At 43.3% G+C, this 14,017-nt stretch overlaps 1 protein-coding gene across 18 annotated transcripts in view; it reads left to right on the top strand.

Moving 5' to 3' along the window:
• NSD1 (nuclear receptor binding SET domain protein 1) overlaps positions 1 to 10,196 on the top strand; it is a 99,021-nt gene extending 88,825 nt beyond the window's left edge. For 17 of the 18 annotated variants that reach the window (XM_061617585.1, XM_061617597.1, XM_061617588.1 and 14 more), the window contains 2 exons: positions 333 to 534; positions 2,204 to 10,196. In XM_061617585.1, the coding sequence (XP_061473569.1) occupies positions 333 to 534; positions 2,204 to 4,041 (2,040 nt within the window). In that variant the 3' untranslated portion in view covers positions 4,042 to 10,196. The remainder of the gene's footprint in view (positions 1 to 332; positions 535 to 2,203) is intronic. The other variant, XM_061617601.1, reaches the window with a different exon arrangement.
• The last annotated feature ends 3,821 nt before the right edge of the window (positions 10,197 to 14,017 follow it).

Raw genomic sequence — 14,017 nt, forward strand, 5'->3', positions numbered from 1 at the left:
TACTTTAATTGCTCACACTCGCTTTCCTGAAGCAAATGGTCAGGGTAAATGTTACACTCCCAGTGTGTCCTGTAGGCCAAAACGATTCTAATTTTGTTAAATCAACATTATAAGGAAATTTCATAGGAGGGGAAACTTCCTCCTCTTTGGGTTAATTCATACGAAGAAAACATAATCTTAACACATGGACTATTCAGAATTGGATTGTTTGACTCTAGCTGTTTCTTCATGGTACTTCATCAGGCCAACTAAAGAAGTTGAACAAAAACAGGTATGAGGACAGGGAAGTGTTTCCTTTGAACATTTGCTCACTGGAATGGGTTTGTCTCCAGAACCAGCCACCTGCCTCAGAGGAGAAGTCTAAGAAGTTCAAGAGGCGGCATGGGAAGCGCAAGTCACAAGCAGAGATCATGAAGGAGCGGGAGGACGAATGTTTCAGCTGTGGGGATGGCGGGCAGCTTGTTTCCTGTAAGAGGCCAGGCTGCCCAAAGGTGTACCATGCTGACTGCCTCAATCTGACCAGGCGTCCTGCAGGTTAGTCATGTATTCACATTACTGTTCATAGAAACCAAGTACAACAGTTGCACTGATGGCACTGGACTTGAGGGAGATGAGATGCCTCTCCAGCTTAGCAATAGCTGGTGGCAGCTCATATCATAAAAACAGAAGAAGAGCCCTGCTGGATGAGGCCATCTAGCCCAGCATCTTGTTCTCATAGTGGCCAACAAGATGCCTGTGGGAAGCCCAACAGCAGGACCTGGGCACAACAGTACTCTTCTCCACTCATGTTCCCCAGCAACTGGGATTCAGAAGCACACCGCCTCTGGTACTTACCTCGTGAGGACAAAGGACCAAATAAAAAGAAGCTCCAACACTTCATATCTGTTTTTTTTTAAAAAAAAATTGATGGAGGAAGGCACATTCTCCCGAGTATATCTCGTTTTACACAGTAGCGGCCTTTAAGGCAGTGCAGGTGGGGCACCACTGCTCTCTGGTTTCTAAACGTGAAGGGTCGCTGCTGCTGGGAGAGCATGGCCACACCGCACAGAGCTCCCATGCCTCATCCCTCTCCCACTCAGTCAGCAGCAATGACCCACCTCATTTGGAAACGGTCAGCAGCAGTGCCCCACCCGGGCTGCCTCACTGGCTGCTGCTTCTGTGCTTGTTAGTTATTTTTGTCCTCCTAGGGAGCTGCCTATCATGAGAGACAGCAACAGGTACCCAAAGAGGGCAAAAATGATCTCTGAGACTTTCCTCAAAATGGTAGAGAGACCCTTATTGTCTCTTACTCAGACACTCTCAGCTTCATCTTAAATCTCCTCTGGGACATTCCAAACCTATAATGTACAAATTGCTCCCCAAGGCAGGGCACATGCCACCACCATGCTGCAAGATGTGTCTGCATTGTTTGGAAACAGTCCCAAATCATCATCCACTAAGAAATCTTGCTTGTTTACTGTTTGGAATCCTTTCCTTCTGCCTTCTTGGCCATCCTTGCTTTTTTCCTTCACAAAAGCAATTTTTCGGCATGTACCTGAATACCAGTTATTGTGGAACAATGGGAGGAAAAGGCCATTGTCCTTGTGTCCTGCTTGTGGTTTTCCCATAGGCATTTGGTTGCCCACTGTGGGAAGCAGGATGGACTAGGTAGGCCTTTAGTCTGAACCAGCAGGCCTCCTCTTGTGTTCTTAAATAGGGGTTCCTACAACTATTTGCCTGCTGGATAAGGCCATTCCATCTCTTTCAGAATGGTGGTTGCTCTGTTCCTCCCTAGATCAGGGTTCCAGTCCTATTTCACACAGCTAGTATTAGTTGTAAACCCAAACTATAAACTTAATGAGAAACAAAAATACCTCAAAGGAAATGTCAACCTCTATCCCCTAGAAATTTAGATTTACCAAGTTTGAAAGTTTAATTTAAGTTTAGTACCTTTTTTGTAGATTGAACCAAAACTAAGTTGAAACCCAGTGATTAGAACTGAATGAAAACAAAACAGTACTCAGTTAGGTTGCTGCATTTATATAAACACTAAATCTGTTACAATAGCAATTGGGTACTTGGTAAACTAGAGCTGAGTGAAATACCCCCTGAAAGCCTCCATTAGTCAGTGCTTTCTTGCTCGTTGATTTCTGCTGTTTGCTTCTCTGACAAAAGAGGGTTGCCCTGCGCGCCTCCTCTGAGTTATGCCTCTTCCTGTCTGCAGGGAAATGGGAATGTCCTTGGCATCAGTGTGATGTGTGTAGCAAAGAAGCGGCTTCCTTCTGTGAGATGTGTCCCAGATCCTTCTGTAAGCAGCATCGAGAAGGCATGCTATTCATCTCTAAACTGGATGGACGCCTGTCATGCACGGAACATGATCCTTGTGGACCTAACCCTCTAGAGCCAGGAGAGATTCGTGAGTATGCGCCTTCCACAGAATCAGCAGCTGGCTGCCAAAACACTCAGCCACCAGATCAGCAGCCTGCGGCTACAGGCCCGAAATCTCAGCCATCAGAGAGGCTACCTCTGACTGTGGCTCTGAGGCTGCAACCCTCAGATAAACCACCTTCCTCTTCAATGGCTCTGAGATTAAAGTCCTCAGACAAGCCACTGTCCTCTGTCGCACTGAAGCTACAATCCTCAGATAAATCACCCTCCACAGTGGCACTGAGGCTACAACCATCAGACAAACTACCCTCCACCCTGGCCCTGAGTTTAAAACCCTCAGACAAATTGCCCTCCACCCTGGCCCTGAGGTTAAAGCCCTCAGACAAATTATCCTCAGCCCTTGCCCTTAGATTGCAGTCATCAGACAAGCCACTCTCAGCTGTGGCTCTTAGGCTACATCCCTCAGAAAAATCACCCTCCACTGTGGCCCTGAGGTTACAGCCCTCTGAAAAACTAGCTTCCGCTGTTGCCCAGAAGTTGCAACCCTCAGAAAAGCTATCCTCCACTGTAGTTCATGAGTTACAGCCATCGGACAAGCCGATCACAACAGAGGCACCAGGACCTCGGGACAAGCCACCTGCTGCAGAGACGTCGGGACCTCGGACAACAGACAAAAATCCTGCATTGAAAACACCAGGACCAGAGAGGTCAGACACATCACCTTCTGCAGACATACCCAGGTCTCAGATGTTAGATGAGCCACCTGCCACAGAGACAGCGAAGCTCCCGGTGTTGGATAAGCCTGCAGATCCTCAGCCACCGGATAGGGTTGTTTTTGTTGGCTCAATACCCCAGCCCTCAGGCAAGTCTGTTGCTCCACTGAGCCCAAGATCTCAGTCAGTAGTCAAGCCAGTCACCTCCATAGCCCTGAGGTCTAATCCATCAGAAAAGCCAGCCGCTCTGCTGGGCTCACAGCCTCAGACACCCAACAGACTTTCTACCCCTGGAGATGTTCGGCCTGTGCCATCAGACAAGGCTTCTACTACAACAGGCCTGAGATCTCAGCTTCCTGCCCCTCTAAGCGCTAGGCCTTTGCTTTCAGAGAAAGCACTAAGGCCTGTTGACCAGAATGCTCAGCCAAAAGAAAGAGGTTCTGTGACTGTGGAACAGAATCCTCAGCAGAAAGAACGGACATCTGTATCTGATGAGCAGTCTTGTAGGCCTACAGGGAAATTTTCAGGATATGTGGGGCAAACAGCCTGCCCTCTAGAGAACTTGCAAATGCGTGAACAGACCCCTTGGCATAGTGTGAAAGGACTGCAATCTGTGGAGCAATCTCTTTGGACAGCTGAGAAACTGCAGCCTCCTGAGCGCAGTCTTTGTTCAGGCCAAGGAGCATCATCTACACCTTCCACAGAGCAGGCATTTTGGCCAACAGAAAGACTGTGTGCATTTGAACAACCCCCTTGGCCTGCAAGGGAAGCTCCACTGCCTTCTGGCCAAACTTCGTGGCTGCCTAGAAACATTCAAACATTGGAGCAGATCTCTTGGCTCACTGGGAAAGCACAAACACCTATGGGGCAGGACATTTTGCCTTTATCTGAACAAAATGCGGTGCTAGTACTGAACCAGGACTCTCCTGGCCATGAACCTACTGAGTCTAAACCTAAATGAAGCCAGTTTGAGGCCAGACGGGTCATCACTTTTGTTTTGTTTGTTTTTTAATTGTATGGGGAAGGGTATTTTGTTTCTTGGGTTTTTTTTAAAAAGAATCACTTCCCCAGATCCTTAACCTTCAACAATATCCCACCCAACCTATCCACGTACATTTACCTAAATCTGAATGATGCCCAGCCAAGGAGCAAGAATGTAGATGGTCTGTTCCTTCTTCATTTTGCAAATAAAGCTGAAATAAAGGAATCCACTGTGGATAAAATCTCTAATTCCATTGAAATAATCAAATTAGTAATCTTGCATGTCTGAGTGACAGGCCTGCATTAACGGTGTGTTTCCTAGATTTATCCCTACACAGTTCCAAAGAAGTAGTTTCATTCCATCTGTTCTCACTAGTTGCAAGCCAGTCATTCTGTACTGGCACCTTAGATTTCAAAAACGATTGACTGATGGAATTCAGTTACTGGGATAAGTGAAAGTAAAGGGACTTGACAGTTATTCTCCCTAAATTTCATTCCCCAAAATTTTGTTTTAGGAGTGTTTGTTTGGGAATATGCTGCCAGGGCACAACAAATACAGGTGCTTTTTGAACAAATGTTACTTGAAGTTAGTTGCTAGGCAGAACCGTTCACTCTTTTGTGAGCACCTGAAGCTCCCTCATAGACCCTATAATTGGAGATGGGGATAAAAGAAATGAGACACCATCTACTAGCATTCTTATTTTTGGACTTTGATATCTAGCACGTGCAATCAGAGGTCCCACTTAGGCAGAATTTTGGCCACTAAGAGCAACAGCAAGTTAGAGAAACGAGTAAATCTCTCTTCTGAATTTTGTGGTGCATCATTGCTGTTACCTAACTTTTTTTTTCCAGTCCAGGCTCTTTGCAGCAACATTTATTTCTCATTGTAGACAAATGAAGCTAATTTTGGCCTCCTTCACTACAAACAAGTGCTTAGAAATCATGTTTGCATTGTTTACAGTAGTTATAGCAGCTTTGGTGCATTCCTCTGGCCAACACATATAGCCTGCTTCAGAGGGTGGAACAGAACTAATAGCCCATTTGAGAATAAATGTTTCCAGGACACAGAGAGGGTTTTTTTTAATGTCATCCTGATTAGTCTCTGGCTTAATGTATATCTCATCTTACCAAACAAAAAAAAAATACTGAAACAAAAACTTGAATTGAACTGGGCTACACTAAATAATCTCTGCATGTCAGAAACAGAGGTAGTTGAGGTCATAGTTTTCACACTGGAACACAAAAGGCTCCAGCATCTGACTGAGATCTCTCTTTTCTTCATCTCTGCTTTCCAGTCAGTGCAGCATTTTTTTCCTGGCATGTAGCCAGGCTGGTATTATGTATAAATCTGGTGGGGACATTTATTGCTACCCAACCAGACAGAAATGCAGCTTGCTATGGTACTTATTAGGTATCACTGTTGAATTATACTGGGGATCAGAGAAGTTACTACTTCCTTGGTCTTGAATATGGCTAGGTTTCTGCTGATCTTGGATGTAGGCAAGACAAGCAGGCATACTATGCAGGCACTTCACGTGGTGGGTTCATTTAGACATTTTGACATCTGGAAGCATCTTGACCATCACACAGACACACCTACCTTCCTGCTAACTTTTGCCTCCTTTATATTCCATTGACCTGGGTAGCTAAAGTCACATAGTCTGTCGTGCTCCATCTTCAAGCAGCAAACTTGGCCAACTCCCAATTTGTCCGTTACTAGATTTCCTTCCCCCCCCCCCAAAAAAGTAGAAGTCCTAGTTTCTATCTAACCCTGGTCCTCTCACCTTGGAACATGCATTGCTGGAGTATTCAGGTCCTATATAAAATTGCAATACTACTGCAATAGATCCTATACAGTGGCAGTTCAAATTCTGACCCAATGCTGGCATTCCTCAATGATGGTACCTGCTGGGCACTGCGAAACATTCCCTACACTGTTGTGCATCTCATCCTCTCCTCTGAATCATTTCACTCTCTCCAAGTACTGCTAGTGACTTTGCAAAGCATTAAAGCTAATGGAATCTTGGTTCGTAAGGTTGGTTTTCTTGAAGACCTGCAGGCTGAGTGCTGCGTGTTGCTGAAAATGGAGAAATGCAAACACGTTTTGTTTCTGCATGACTCCTGCACAAAGGGAAACAGGACAACTCTTCTGAATGAGACAGAAACGAGAGGTCAAGGGCATTTTACTAAAAAGTTTTTAACATGAAAAGTTCACCTTTTTAAACAAGCCAAACCAATCATGAGGCTCGATATGTCAAATATTTCTCATGTGTGGAAATAATAATAAAGCTCTAAATTTTACCTATTTAGGCCTTTCTGTGAGCTGGACTTTGTCATTTAGATTGTGTGTTTAAGGCTTCCTTTGTGCCAGCCCCCCCAGCCAGCTTTACCTGTAACAAGAAAGATACCTGCACTGCTTTGTCCAACCCTGTTCTTGCAATGTCATGTGTTTTTAACTAGCTATTTGTTTCATGGAAAAAAAATAAACTGTGAATATTTTTGGTGGAGGCTGTTATAAATCTTTAAAACAGAAAATTTCATTTCGAATTAATTATTCTACGTTCAGGTTCTAGGGATTGAGTATGTGACACTGCAGCAAAGGGGATCTGTGTACCAGCATAGTTTGAATCTTTGGCTAGGAACTCTTGTTTGAAGTCGGTTGAATTTTTGCATGGCATTTCAACCCTATTGCCTGCTGTCTTGCTTTCTCTTTTCCCTCGAGAGCCTCTCTGTACAGATTGAGTTTGCACCCTACTCCCTCTCTGAATGACTTGTTTCATAGAAACAAGAAGCTGATCAATTAAACTAAGCATCTGAAGTAGAAAGTGTCAGGTGTATGTGGAGTGTGTGTACCTGCATGCCCACAACTTTAATATCGATAGCACCTCTTCAAGTCTGGAAATCAGTGTCTGGTTCATTATGGTAAGTTTAGAGGAACCACAAGGCAGTTTAGAGCAGTGTAACACAGAAACAGCACCTGGTCCTTTGTCAGCCCAGAGCAGGCGTTGTTTTCCCTGTGAAGTGGAAAGCTGATCACTCACATAAAGCAGAACATTCCATCAGGAAAGCACTGACCAAGCAGAGGCTGAAAGCTGTAGGACTCTGAATGATCCTGCATGTGAATAACTGGCCAAGAGGCTAGAAGAGTGCTGGAAGAGAAATTTGACATGAATGTGCCCGTTACATACCCTTTACCTAGACTGAATTTACCTTTGCCAAGAGCTGTGATGCCTGAACAAAATCTCGCCTCTTAAAATGGTTCAGGCATGATGTTCTATTCTGCTGTTGCTTATGTGAAACTTTGCTAGGGATGTGAGCATGGCAGAAAGCTTCTGGTGTGCAAATCTTTCACACTCCCTATCGTGTCTATATTTCATACAGAAAATGAGGTGCTATGCTGCTGGGGTCTAGTGGGATATAGAGCTTTGCTCATTTTGTGCTTGAAAGTCTGTGCCAAGATAGGCCAGGTTATGTAGCAAGAAAAGCTTGAAAACTGTGATATTTGGATCATGCAGAAAAGCAGATTTGCATATATTGCTTATTTTACAACCGTTTCTGTTAATCATGGAGAGGGACAAAGAACGAAACCTTACTACAGATTTGGCTCAGCAACTCTCCTCCACCCATGGGTATCTGAATTTCAACTAGGAATTGCCCCATTTTTGCAACCTGGGGAGCTTTTTTAATTGGAAGTTGAGAAGCTCAGGATACTGCTGAATCAAGGAAAAGGACCGTAGCTCAGTGGTAGGGCATCAGGTCCTAAGTTTAATCCCCAGCACTCGCCAAGTAGGGCTGGGAGAGAATCCCTGTTTGAAACCCTAGAGAGCCACTGCCAGTCAGTGTAGACAGTACTGAACTACATGGACCAATGGTCTGACTTGATATAAGGTACACTTGCTCCATGGGCTCAAAGAATTATAGAATACATGCAGCCCTGAATATAGTGGAGCTAGGTAGTTGTACTTGCACCCTTGACCAGTGAGAGGGATTGCTTGATGGAGCCCTATAAAATATTCACAGGTTAAATTCAAATGACTTGCCATTCACTGTACAGAATGTTGCAGATCATTCTCCAGAAAGTAGGGGTTGTGCCTCCTGTGCTTCTTCCCACTGGAGATTTATCCCAAAAGTTAGGGCACAAGAGGGCTTAGAAAGTAAACAGGTGCCTTGATCTGTTAAAAGGTGCTAATGTTTATTTTTGAGCAAATTCAGGCATTTGTAGCAGCTCAGCAGCATAAATCACAGTTCAGTGCACTCCTCAGTCCCTTTCACTTTAACCTGAATGTTGTAGAGTTCCTTCCCTTTTCCAGCACTAGGGTTGTGGCCTGAAGAGTGTTTTCTTTATATTAATATATCTGAAAACTCCCTGCCAGTGCAATTGAATAATGTGCTGCTAACTGCACCTGCAATGGTTCTTTTCTAGAATGCATCACCTTTTGCATTATCCTGTGGATGCTAAACTGACCGCAATTTATTTGGTTTAGGGCAGAGTGAGGAATATGTGGCCCTCCAGATGTTGGATTATGATCCCCCATCATCGCTGACCATTGCTTATATTGGTGGGGGCTGACAAACATCTGGGGTTGGGGGTACACATTTGCCACTTCTGGTTTAGGATAAACACTTTGGAATGGAGGAGCTGCGTTGGAGGCTTTTTTTAATTGATATTGGAAATTTGGGATAGAATTTAAACATTTTGAAGCCCACATGATTTTTTTTACTGAAGCAGAATAAAGCCTTTCCCTCTTTTCCTCAGATCTACATAGCTGATAACAGCACTATATAACAAGATTGTTCACCAATGACATTTTACAGTGTTGATGAATTCCTTCTCTGGGATGCGGAGCGCTAGTGATGCTGGAAATGCGCTGTGACATTTTTAACAAGCAGTGTGCACCCCTAAGTTTACACATCCCTATACCATATGTTTGCTTCACATCTGAAAGCAAGAGATTTCAGAGTACATTTCTCAAGTAATAACAGAAAAAGGAAATTTGAAGTTGCATTTTATAATGGCCATGCTCTTGCCTCTTATGCTCCCAAGCTCTGACTTTCTGGAAGATTGGATCAATGTATACATACTGCACTCTCTCTGAGGCAGTAGTCTCTTGAAAGTGTGTACTTGCATAGGGACATGTGCAAAGGCAACCAACCCTTCTTGTGTTCTCTATGTAATCGGGTTCTGCACCTACCCAGATTAACATCTTGAAGACCTGTAAGCTTCACGAAGGCCTCTTCCCTTGAGTGGGCGCTATGCAGATGCTCCCTGGGATGGGCAAGGGCCTTCCCTCCCAGTTCTCTTGAGCAGCATCATGGAGAATATACTTTTGCTGTCAACAAAGAGGAAGTTCCCCTTAAGCGTTTTCCCCTGAAAATGCCCCTATTGCCATATTTCAATAATATACCATGTGGTGCTTTTAAATTAGTCAAGTCTGTAATAGGCTGGAGATAAGCTCTCTTTGCTAATCAACTGGTTGTGTACTCCAGTGTCTGTTTAACAGGGTCTAGGCAGGGCTCAGGTTGGAGGGCTCTCCCTGCTCATTTAGGTGAGGAGTGCCATGAAATGAAAGAGGATGAGAGAGCACAGGTGAAGAAATTGAGCAGTGAGTAGTTCTAACATGAGCTGGAGGCAGGAGATTACGTTTCTCCAAGTGATCTGTATTGCTTCACCCTCTTCCAGCAGCATGCTGGTTGGTGACTGGAGCGTGCATGCCTTAGATGGGAGTTGTGACTGAGGAGCGCTGTTGCAGGTCTAGCTAAACATCCTCTTCTGCAGTGACTCTCCAGTGCATAGTTGCGGTGTTTCTGCCTGAGCCATGAAAAAGCTGTTCTTTTCAGTGCATATATTGGGGTTACCAACTATCAAGAGTAATGTCTTTTTACAGAGCTACCCAATTCTCATCTACATTCTCTGCAGAGAGATGGCAGGGGAAATGTTTAACAATACATTTGAAGAAGAGGAAGAGTTTTCTACCATGGATTCTGAGTTTTCTCCCCTGACTCATCTGTGTGTGTGAAAATTATGACAATAGGGGGAAAAGTTGCCCTACCCATATGTTCCCAAAATATGTACTGTAATTCTTTGTATATAAAAGAAAGCAATTACTGTAAAGTAAAGTTTAACTTTACTCTTGACTCTGTGTGCTGTCTTATTGAGCCTGGAGAAAACAGATTCTAATTAGCTTTTTAATCAAAAACAAATGGGAATCTCTAGAACTTGGTATGGAGATGGTGCTGCTAGGAACAACAGGAACCTTGAATTCACTGTCTTCAGTGGGTCACAGAAGGGGGAGTGTTCAGCTTTACCACATCAAGACAGTATTTATAGATAAGTAGTGGTCCATAATGAAGCAAAAGTTTGGGATATTGTTCTCAATTATGACTTATGATGTACACTCACCTATTTAGTAGCTATATCTGAAAATATAGCTTTAGTAGAGACAAACGTTTTGGTAAATCAACCTGAGAATGGACCCGAATTACTAATGGATCTAGTAACACTTAGGAAAGTTTTAGGTTCTTGCCATTTGTAAAAGGTCTTTGAATTTGACACAGAGGTAAACTTACGTAGAAGTACAGCAGCACTAAGATAGATGTTCATAGGCTACTTTTATTACTCTCATTTTACTATGCAAAGGCAGTGTTCACCCTCCCCCATTTTAAGTGCAATGAATGAGGGCAATTGAGCCCCTCCCCTTCTTGTGCCTTTTCCTCCAGACAGGCTCACCTGATAAATTGAAAGCCAGTTAGGAGAAAAATGTCATTGTAAAAACAGTAAATGGAAGATTTTAGCAAATGTGACCCTCTTGGTCTAAAAATTGGTCTACCTCCTGCTTTACATGTAACTCTTGAAATCAACATCTGCCCCAATGGAACAGTTGTCATTGCATAGAGTTAGAGCACTCTGAACAGTCTACAGAACCACACAAGCCAATGCAAGCTCTAGCCTGAGATTTGGGGGAATGTCTGCACTACAGCCTTAAATCTTGGGTTTAGTTACCCCTAGAATCTCTCGCACTATGAAGGAAGCAAGGGATCTGCCATTACTCAGCAGACTATATTTCCCAAGGTTCTTTGGGGAAATTTAAACTGATGTAAAGCGATTTTGTCCATAAACATCAGAAGAAGGTTGGAACTCCAGAAACAGGAATATGCAGATGACTGCTACACAAAAGAATTGCTCATACAGATAAAGGAGTGGGAATGCATGTCAGTTACACACTTTGCATCATAGGTGTGTCCTCCAGGGGATTTATGGTTTTAAAAATCAATAGCAGGTGGTATTGTGTATTGGGGTTTGTGTATATTTTGGGAAATAGGTTCCAGCTAACTATAGGTATTTCTATTTTTGCCCCATAGCATCTTTGTGATGCAGTAGGCCCTAACAAAAAAGAGCTTTCTGCTTTGTGGAGAAACAGCTGGCATGCAGTGCCATATGTACATAGGTATGTTTACTTAAAAGGAAGCCACACTATTCAATGGTGCTTACTGTCAGGTAAGTACTGATGTCCTAAGATCACTCACTGGGAAGTGAGCGCAGTGGAACTTAATTCTGAGTAAACATGCTTAGGTTTTCACTGCACATACATTAACAGCTAAAAGCCAACATGGATTTGTCAAGAACAAATCCTGCCAGACTAATCTTACCTCATTTTTTTTAATTAGATAAGCTCACCGATAAGGAAATGCTGGGATGTAATATATCTCAACTTCAGCAATTGGCTTTATGTTGAGAAATGTTTGTAAGAAACTTAAAAAACAAACATGTTGCTTGCATAAGTATTCAACCCCTGTGCTGTGGAAACTCCCAGTTTACACACATGAAAGAAACTGCCCTATGGAGGACACAATTACCTTACCATTGGCCTCCACCTGTGAACCATTAAAGTTGCTGTCTCATGGTCAGGATATAAACCCCACTGTTGAAGGATCATTGGTCAGACTGTAGATCGGAAGGGAAATGAAGACCAAAGAGCGTTCTACAGAAGTGATAGTGTAATACAAATGCATAGAAAAGGGTACAAAATAATATCCAAGTGTTTGGATATCCCATTGAGCACAGCTGGATCAATAATCAGGAAATGGAAGCTGCATCACACCACCCAGGCACTGCCAAGAAATGGCTGTCCCTCAAAACTCAGTGCTCAAACAAGGAGACTTGTGAGAGAAGCCACAGAGAGGCCAACAATCACTTTGAAGGAGCTACAGAGTTCAGTGGCTGGGAGTGGAGTAATGGTGTACCACTCAACCATATCAAGAGCTCTAGATAACACTGACCTGTATGGGAGGGTGACAAGAAAGAAGCAGTTACTCAAAAAGTACCATCTCAAAGCATGTCTGGAGTTTGCTAGAAAGCATGAGAGTGCCCCAGATGTAATGTGGGAAAGGATGAGACCAAGATAGATAAGTGCTATGTGTGGTGCAAACCTAACACTGCCCATGCCGCAAGACACACCATCCCTACAGTGAAGTATGGAGGTGGCAGCATCATGCTGTGGGAATGCTTCACATCAGCTGGGACTGGGCATCTTGTTAAAATTGAAGGAAGAATGGAGCAAAATTCAGGGAAGTGCAGGAGAACCTGCTTCAGTCCACTAAAAAAATGAAGCTTGGGAGGAAATTCACTTTTCAGCAGGACAATGATCCCAAGCACAAGGCCAAAGCAACATTGGAGTGGCTCAAGAACAAAAAGGTGAATGTTCTACAGTGGCCCAGTCAAAGTCCTGATCTCAATCCCATTGAGAATCTGTGGTGCTCTTTGAAATTGCGGTCCACAAGCTACGTCCAACTAACCTGGACAATCTGGAGCAAATCTGCCAAGAAGAATGGGCCCAAATCCCTCCAACACTGTGTGCAAAGCTGGTACATACTGACCCCAAAAGATTTAAAGCTATTATTGCAGTGAAAGGTGGCTCTACCAAATATTAATGTGGGGTTGAATACTTATGCAATAACATGTTTCAGTTTTTTTATGTTTCTTACAAACATTTCCCAACGTAAAACCAATGTCACCTTACAATAATTGATTTTGAGTTTCAGTGTTCCAATATAAAATATCATATAGAACAAAATTACAATGTACCATTTGTCATCCAGTAATATGAGAGCATTGGGCGGGGGTCTGAGTACTTTTGCAAGGCACTGTAGGTATTTATCCCCAAAGTGAGGAATTAGTTGTCAGCCAGGACTAGAGCTGGACTATGGCTATCTTTAAGAATACAGTGAAAAGATGTTCAAGCACATTTTAAAGCATAAAGCAAGGACCAAAATTTCCAAAGGAAGGGGCTGTATTGGAGAAACCCTTTTTGCTTGAAGTGACAAGCCATTACTATGTTAACATTCCACAATTTTATTTGAGATAATCATGCAAAAGAAAACTGACAGAATAAGCCACTCTGTCAGAAATGGCCAAAGTATTATGGAGATCTGTAATCTTTTTCCATCCAACCTGACATTTTATGCTCTACTATAGCAGAGCCAGCACTGTAATTGGCACAGAGATCCTGAAATGCATCAGCCCTCCTGTTTTCACTAGGAGTAGTAAGTAGTGCCTGCTTGTATGAATCAGCACCCATGAGGTCAACTAGAAGCCACTCTAGGCTTCCTTTCATTTTAAAATGTTTTCCAGCTTGCTTATAACTGGTAAACTCCTGTCACTGTTTGTGACTGCAGCGGTTAGTCATACCGATAGGTGTTTTCACATTGTTAGGGCAACTGGTCCTGTTTGTCTCACGTGCACTTCCATCAACCGAAGTCGGACAATAAAAAAATCTCAGCAAATTCCTAAGCCTCAGATGCTTCGTTTTTTTCCCTGAACCATGTCCCAACAACTGGATCATCACAGAGAAATATTGACTGTTAGAAGCTGATGGTCAGACCTTGTATAACCCCCTGTAGTATGAGAGGCACACATATATATTCCCATCTTCTCTACGAGTTTAGTCTGAAAACAGTTT

Source organism: Rhineura floridana, chromosome 3 (assembly GCF_030035675.1).
Source record: "Rhineura floridana isolate rRhiFlo1 chromosome 3, rRhiFlo1.hap2, whole genome shotgun sequence".
Classification (NCBI taxonomy): Eukaryota; Metazoa; Chordata; class Lepidosauria; order Squamata; family Rhineuridae; genus Rhineura; species Rhineura floridana.